The 8,777-nt window shown below is 35.0% G+C and overlaps 1 protein-coding gene across 1 annotated transcript; it reads left to right on the top strand.

Annotated features, from left to right (window-relative positions):
* The first annotated feature begins 516 nt into the window (after positions 1-516).
* aph1b (APH1B gamma secretase subunit) lies at positions 517-8,339 on the top strand. The gene is made up of 6 exons (XM_062423031.1): positions 517-789; positions 2,123-2,293; positions 4,612-4,685; positions 5,420-5,542; positions 5,719-5,846; positions 7,048-8,339. The coding sequence occupies exons 1-6, from the start codon at positions 677-679 to the stop codon at positions 7,213-7,215; spliced, it is 777 nt and encodes a 258-aa protein (XP_062279015.1). The 5' UTR covers positions 517-676; the 3' UTR covers positions 7,216-8,339.
* Positions 8,340-8,777: the final 438 nt, after the last annotated feature.

The following is an 8,777-nucleotide window of genomic DNA, read 5'->3' on the forward strand; positions in this document are numbered from 1 at the left end:
AAAAATATGTAGATATATAGAAATAAATGAATTAGATGTTGTCAAAAAGAAATGAAAGATAATTTAATTATGTCCTTTTTATTTCCCATATTTATTTATTTGTTTATGTTATTTCCCATTCTTCAGTGCATAGTATCAATAACATTGTTTTTTTTTGTTTTTTTGCATTTATTGTATTATATAAATATAAGAATAATGGTAGATATACATAAATAAATAAATGAAACGTTGTACAATAAATGAAAGGCAGTAATTTAATTATGTCCTTTTTCATTGCCAAGATTTAATCATTAATTTTTCATGCTCCATAGTATCAATAACATTTAATTTTAATTTTTTTAAATTTTGAATTCATTACATTATAGTTTCATTAAAAATGACAATATTTGTCTTTTTTTTCTCCTTTCCAATAAAGTCATGGGGCCAAACTCTTTTGTTTCTCCTGGGTCACGTGAGGACGTGTGACGCCATGAGCTGGGTCACGTGATGACGTGTGACGCCATGCGTTAACTGGAAGCAGCTAAAAAGAGAAACCAGATAAGCAGCAGCGGCGGCGACTAAGAGCTGGATTACTAAACAAAGTAAGAAGAGTAACATTTAACTACCTCTTTAAAAAAGAAGACAAGGCTTCGTGTGGAGCTGCCGGTCGCTGAGTTCCCCCAGAAAAACAGCCAAAATGACGGCGGCGGTGTTTTTCGGCTGCACCTTCATCGCTTTCGGCCCAGCCATCGCTCTGTTCCTGTTTACCATCGCTAAGGAGCCACTGAGGGTCATTTTCCTCATAGCAGGGTGAGAGTTAACTCCTCTTTATCTCAGCGGGGTGGGCAGGGGTCTTATCTGTGTCGTAGTGTGAAGATAATAACACTTTTGTTGGGTTTAAATCGATGAATTGCTCGTGTTTATCAGAGCTAGCTTTCGAGCTAACAGACTGCTTCAATGGAGAGCTGTGGTGTAGTTCCATTATCGGACATTGTGCTATTATATTAAATGTATTTCTTATTGTTAGACCCATACACAGTCACACACACACACTTACACAGTCACACAGTCAAACACACACACACACTCACCTATACAGTCACACACACACACACACACACATATACATACATACATACACACACAGACATATAAATATACACTAGGGGTGTAAATCACAAGTGATCATGATACAATAAAGGGCTGGGCGATATAGATGAAATCATACATCACGATATTTTTGACCAAACACCTCGACAACGATATATCAACAATATTGTAGAGATGACTATCGGTGCTTTCACAAAATATTTACACAATGTGATTTTTGACAAATAATCATCAGTAATTTGCATAAAATGACAAAGTGGGTAAATATGACAATAGAACAGTCTCGTAAGTTCAGAAAATTCCATCATTTTACTGTAAAGCAGCCTTTAAAACCAGGAAAAGACGACTCTGAGACGATATGTAGTCTCATATCACGATATCGATATATTGCACAGCCCTAATACAATATAATATTGATATAAATAGCATGAAAGAGGGAGTCAAATGTAAATATTAAAACACCTCAGATTTAAATGCTCATTCTTGACCTTACAAAAAATAAAAGCAGCTGACATCACTTCAAACAGCCTCAAATCAAAGTCACTTTATTAGCTGTTCTGAAACTTTCAATCACATCATTTTGATAGTGAAATTATGAAGAATACGTGTTATGATTGAAAGCTCCAGAACAGCTACTCAATGGACCTTAGAGGTAAGATTGTTCACATTTGAATTCACATATCTGGCACATTGTTTTATATCAGAGCTGAATGGAGCAACGTGCCATTTAATGTCAAGGTTGATGAAATTTGTCCTGTGCTCAGTGAGCCGTAAAGGACACTTCCTCCTTCTTTTGTTCTTAAAATTCAGGCCAGCTTTGTTCCTAAAATTGGACAGCCTGTTTAAATTGAAGTCCCTGTGTGAATGACCTACTTTTAGAGCACTTATTTAGACTGTTTTAGCTTGTACGGCTGTGTAAATGTGCATAAAATTGACTGTTATTGGGTTGAAATCATACAAATTATACATTCAGAAACTCTTTCTTCATATAATAATTGTTCTTGTGTGTCTCTGTCTTTCTTTTCCTTCTCAGAGCGTTTTTCTGGCTGGTGTCTCTGCTGCTGTCCTCTCTCGTGTGGTTCATCTCGGTTCAGATCAGTAACAAAGACAGCGCGGCGCAGCAGAAAGGTCTGCTCATCTTCGGCGTGGTGTTGTCCGTCCTGCTGCAGGAAACCTTCCGCTTCGGTTACTACAAGCTGCTCAAGTAAGTCGCAGCGTTCACAGCTGTGTGTGTGTGGAGGTTTTAACACACCGTCGCTCTTTAACACAGTTACTATTATCAGGTTTCCATCACATCCTTCATTGTAGAGTTATATGTTTTCCATATGGTTCATTATATTGGCAGAAATTTACTTTCATAAACTATTAATTTAATCTTTATTAACTTCCTAAAAGTGATGTTTTGTGTCATATATGATAGACAAAATGGTTAATTTAGATAATAACTGTCAGATGTATTTAAAGCTGAAACCATTACTTATTTAATCAATTAGTTGGTATCAACAGAAAATTTTGATTATCAGATATCAATAATGTTTTTTTTAAAGGAAGAATGTCAAACATGGGCTGTTGCAGCTTCTCAAATTTGAGTATTTTAAGTTTGTTTTGTTTGTGTTTATAAATGATAGTAAACTGCATTTCTATGGATTTTTTTATTTATAACGAGCACTTTTCACAGGTCTGACATTTTAATTGAGATAATGACTCTTAGATGAATTGATAATGAAAATAATAATAATAATAAATAGTCGCATGTCTGTGAAATATTTACCAGCATAAATCAGGCTGAAACATATATAAACTTTATTTAGTATCATGATTGTGAAGACATCCAACACATTGTTTTATAATGAATCTTAGAAGTTTAACCTTACTAAAGGACTAAAGGACTAAAGGACTAAAAGATAGAAACTATCAGATCAACTACAGTCAAACAATCGTTGTGTCCCAATTCCTATTCATTATTTATTCCTATTTATTGTATATATTCTATTCTATAATAATCTTTATAGTATACAGTTTTTTATAGTTAGTACAACAAATCAAGAATAAACAATAATTAATACCATACATGTGCAAACAAATTTCTTTCTAAATATTATTGTCTTAATTTAATCTGTCAATAGTAGATATCTTAAATATACTTCCCCACAAGCTAGAAGCAGCACATTTTTTCTGCTTAAAGATATCTTATTAAAATGATTGTTTGATTATCAGAATAATTGCAGATTAATTTTTATTTCAGTCGACTAATCGCTGCAGCTCTAAATTTTTAGTTTTCCAACATCTCACCAGCTCCATTTCCTGTGTGCATTACTTAGAGGGACAATAGTGTCCAACAGCAAACTCAAAAGACCTTTTTAAGTACCTTAAGTCACACTCAGTCTGCTGTAAAATGTTTTTAAGTATCAGCAAACACTGGAGGCCTCCTAAAGTTTTAATGTCAGAACTTCTGTGCAGCCTAAAAAAAACAAAAGACTTCCAGGAACTTTCTGTTGTTACTGAATTGTTGACTTTAAACGTGCAGAGACTTGAAACGTATATGAGTTATGAAAATCCACCACAGAGGACAGAAAACCTGTCTGATGACACAACTATGACAGTATGGATATGTGAAAACACAAATCTCTGCCATGTTTCTTTAACGTCCAGGCAACTGACTGAAATGAAGAAGACAGAAAGTGTACAATGTCAAACACATTTTAAAAACTTGTTTTGATTAGATTAATTTATAACTTTAACTTTATTTTAACTTTATCACTGCACACAGTAAATACCAGTTTAACAAAATAAAGTATAACATCTAACCAAGAAACAGCAGCTAAAGTACATATAAAGATTTATACATATAATCTAATGTACAGGATGGATTATAGACCAGAGGTATGATAGAAGACTTTATTTATATAGCACTTTACACACACAGTAATGTAACACAACGGGCTTAATATGGTAAAAATACATAAATAAATAAATAATGACTCGATTAAAAACAGGAACTGAGGAAATGCTGTCATGACTCTCATGAATCTACAGTGAGGAAACACCAGAGATGGGATCAAAATGTAAAAATGGAGAATACATGAATAAAATAAAAGGTAATAAAAGATTAATAAGATATAATAAATAACAGATCTAATTGTGATGTAGACAAAATAAAACAAAACTATGTACAAAAATATAAAAGCTATGACATGATCATCTTAGCAATATGTACTTTTGTGTACAATTTTTAAAAACAAACTTCCGTACACACTCATCCTCTTCCTCCTCTTCATCATCACAGCTTGATCTGTAGTTTCTCAGTGTGTTTGTCTTCTTCGTTCTCACGCTGTCACAGTTTGTCCCACTTCTTCTTTAAAGGCTCATTGTTGCAGCGTGTATCGTCTTCCACTCGCTGACATACATATTTCCTATTGATACTCTGCTTACAGCATCACAAGGACACTAAAAGCTGATATAACGGTGTGTGTGTGTGTGTGTGTTTGTGTGTGTGTGTGTGTGTGTGTGTGTGTCCTGCAGGAAAGCAAATGAAGGCCTCCTCACTCTCAGTCAGGAGGAGACCATGCCGATCTCCATACGTCAGCTGGCCTACGGTACATTTAGTCTTTACTTCATATCTGATGCTTTATTTTATTAAACACTGACTGTGTGTATAATGCTTTAGGAAAACTATTAAACCAACTTTTCAGCTACTGGACAAAATGTTTATGTTCACACAAGATGAAATTAGAGTCGACACCATGGATCAGCTGTCGTCTCAACATCTTTCATATTTAGATTTGAGAATTTGATCTATCACAGTTATATCGTTATCGGTGAATGTGCCGATATATATACATTTTAAAAAGTTATATAGGCAGCCTTTTATGCATATTTGACCCTTTTTCTTAATTCAAGTTTAATTAATGCATATGTTGATGTTTTCTTTGTTTATTCTGCATGTTTTTTAAAAATTCGTAGCTAAATCTAATGATTAATTCCCAGAGAGGTTTCCTGCTTTAGAGCACTGATGTTATTTTATACCATAAAGTTTACTGTTAACCTGTAAAATATCATACCTTCATAAATTTTGATGGATCATTACAAAAAATGAGTGTATGTTTATCTATTAATTCTATATATTATCAGTCAATATATTGATATCTGAATGTGTCACTTCAAAGCATTACAAGCATTTTTCTCTCTTTTCTGACATTTTACATCCAAAACAACTGATTAAGAAGATAATTTGCAGATGGATCAATAACTAAAATAATTGTTAGTTTCAGCCTGACATGCAGCAGTCAGATTATAGTTTAAAATGTCTGTTTCTTTTGTTGTGTCTCAGTTTCCGGCCTCGGCTTCGGCTTCATGAGCGGAGCGTTCTCCGTGGTGAACATCCTGGCTGACTCTGTGGGACCGGGGACCATCGGGATCCACGGAGACTCGCAGCACTACTTCCTGTCCTCAGGTGCCAATTCCCCCACAGACTAACTAATCCATCAGCCATTAGCCACACTTAAAATAACAATAATAAAATAAAATGGAGAATGTTCCCACTCTTTTGTTCTGTAGGTTGTTTTATAGTCCTGCATGTCGCACCACATTTTTAACACTTTTCCCCCCTTTCCTTTTTCTCCCCTCCAGCCTTTATGACCATGGCCATCATCCTGCTCCACATGTTCTGGGGCGTCGTCTTCTTCGACGCCTGCGAGAAGCAGCGCTGGTGGGCGGTAGCTGCCGTCGTCGTCAGCCACCTCATCGTTTCATGTCTGGTGAGTGATGAGTGGGAGATAAAAGTAAAGACAGAAAACAAAGCAAAAGGCTGTGCTGGAGTGAGAAGTGTGTGTGGGTGTGTAGAGGATGATGTTGAGAAAACTATAAAACTAGAGGTAGGATGAATATGAGTAAAGTGGGACAGTTAAGTTTAATCATTTATATCTTTACATGTGTAGAAACTAACACGGAGCTAATAATAATAAAGTATAAGTGGAAAAAAATAGGTTCTGTGGTTATAACATCACTACTGGGGGCGTCGCACACCATATTCAGCAAGCTTGAATGAGGTGATTGATGTTAAGGTTTAGAAAATGGTCTTATATATTTTATGGGATATAATGGGGAATCATAATCTTTAAAAAAAAACATTTTTTTATTTAATTCTTCCTTTTTTTAAGGTGATTTTGTCCGACTTTACCAACAGTGTATTTTTAACTGGGACAACCATTCAACTCATTCTAGTTCCCTTTTTATTTGTCTCTCATAAATGTATCTAGCTAGCAAGATGTTTTAACAAAGATTTACTTACATTTTTGATTTACTTTGTGTTTGGTTAGATCTAGCTGGGTATTCTCTGTAAAATCATTTAAGAGATCTGCTTGTGAAGTACGGCTATATACACTTGACTTGCACTGATTATATTGAGTTAGCTAGCCTAGGTGCAATTAATGACCTATAAGAAGAGATGTTCATGGAGGTTTCTCTTTTTGAATCTTACATTTATATGGTATTTTAAAAAGTGATGCTTATTGTTATTGCTGATTTTTTTTTTTTATTAGTGTTTTTAATTCAACAATTGAATTACATTTTAAGTGTTTTTTGTCATCATTATTATTGTTATTATTGTAGTAGTAGTATCATTGATTATATTATTAGTGTGTTTTTAATTCAACAATTTAATGTGATTTTTAGCACGTGGAAAAGTTTGGTATTGGATCAATGTGTGCATGAAGAAGAGTCATCTCTCCTGTGTTTAATAGCTTTCTTTTTTCTTCTGTATAGTACAGTAGAGCTTTTAAACTATTTAGAATAGCATCATATGAGGGGCTAAAGGGTTTGGATCGTAATTAAAAATGACGCAGAAAGTCCAACTTTACTACAGAAAAACAGCGATAAAAGCTGGGAAACAGAAGAAAAGCAGGAGATGATGTTTGTTCATGTTCGCTGTTAATTTCTGTTTCTCTTCTTCTCCCGCAGACCTTCCAGAACCCGGAGTACGTCGCCAGTCTCGTCCCCACCTACGTCATCTTGTTCGTGATGGCCGTCTGGGCGTTTTACTCGGCCGGCGGCTCGCTCAGGAACCTCAAACTCTGCCTCACCTGCAAAGACAAGGACTTCCTGCTCGCCAACCACCGGCCCAGATAACGCAGCACGCCAAGGGCAGCGTGCAGGACTCTCTATCCAAAGATCACCCAGTTCTCACACACACACACACACACACACACACACACACACACACACACACACACACACACACACACACACACGCTGAACACAGTGAAGAAGGAGTGTTAATCCTCTTGTTAATCTACTTTTTCACTGCTTTACACCCACGGGGGTTTTTCATCTTCTAAATCGTCCACAATGAGAAAAAAAAGGTAAAAGCAGTGAGTGTTTTTCTCCGAGGAGACGAGCGAACACGGGAGATTATTTTTATCTCTGACAGTGAATCATGTTTTGCTCTGAAAGCTCAGTTTGTACAGATTTAATGCACATCTGATATTAAAAAAAAAAATAAAAATCCAAAATATCTGTGTTTGGCTAATAAAAACACGTTTTCTTATCTGGTCTTCTAAAAGAAACAACAGGTGAACAAACTAAATACAGCCTTTTAATTATTAAACATATTCAAAGCTTCAGATGTGTCAAATCTTTCAAACGGTGGATTTATCATTCATGAACAAAAACTCTTTGTGTGTATATATGTATGCATTTTTAAATCCCTGATGTGTAGATAGTCACATGTTTTCATCTCTCTTCTTCTTTTCTTATGATATCACCATGTTTAGTCCTGCCTTTGACTTTAAATGAAGACAGAAATTAATTGACATGACTAATGAAATACAGATTATGTAATCATGAATTGTGATGAAATGGCCTTAATCCTAAACTGGAGTGTTTATCTACTAATTTGAAGGCGAAAAAGTTTAAAATGTTCAATTCAACAAAAGGAGAATTTGCACTTTTGTGGTCATTACTCTTTTCTCAATATCATTTCAGCAGATTATTTGCTTTCTGAGTGGCCAGTACTTAAAATACACTAGAAACAAACAAAGTTAATCATGAATTCAGATTTGACCTTTTTCTTTTTATCTCTCCAGATATGAAAATGATAAAGTCTTAATCTGAAAGTAACCAGAGTCAAATAAAAGCTCCCAGTTTCTTTTCAGATTAGCAGACATTTTTTTTTAATACTTTATTTCTCTCACTCTCCTGTGTGTAATCAGCATTATTATCTCATGAATAAGAACACGAGCTGGTGAAAGTGATCTTTGAATGTTCGATTATCTTTGTTGCCTTTTTTTTTTTTTTTTTTAATTTTAATGTTTTAGCCGTTTTGTGGCCGAGCGGAGGAGTTAATGTGACGTGTTAGTCATTCCAAATAATGAATGTTTTCTTTTTTGCACCTGATTTTTTTTGTTTTTTTGTTTTGTTTTGTCGTCATCGTCCTTCTTGTACAGTTTGTGTAGATCACGTGAGGATTGGCTGCGTTTGAGTTGTAACGTTGTGTGTTCAGCGTGTTGCTCTCCTGCTTCGGGCTGACGCTGTGACTCCAGACAGATCTGAGTTTGAAGTGTTAAAGCATAAAAAAATCTGATGTATGATTGAAAGGAAGTGGGCATATATGGCGTGTTTGCAATACAACATCACCTGCAACTGCTCAATGATTAGTGTGATTTTTTTGGTTGATACACAATAATATTTTC

Source organism: Scomber scombrus, chromosome 1 (assembly GCF_963691925.1).
Source record: "Scomber scombrus chromosome 1, fScoSco1.1, whole genome shotgun sequence".
NCBI classification, from domain to species: Eukaryota; Metazoa; Chordata; class Actinopteri; order Scombriformes; family Scombridae; genus Scomber; species Scomber scombrus.

Coding starts and splice junctions, on each gene's coding strand:
- aph1b (XM_062423031.1), top strand. CDS start 677: ATGACGGCGGCGGTGTTTTTCGGCTGCACCTTCATCGCTTTCGGCCCA. Junction 790..2,122: donor GTCATTTTCCTCATAGCAGG/GTGAGAGTTAAC, acceptor TTTCCTTCTCAG/AGCGTTTTTCTGGCTGGTGT. Junction 2,294..4,611: donor GGTTACTACAAGCTGCTCAA/GTAAGTCGCAGC, acceptor TGTGTCCTGCAG/GAAAGCAAATGAAGGCCTCC.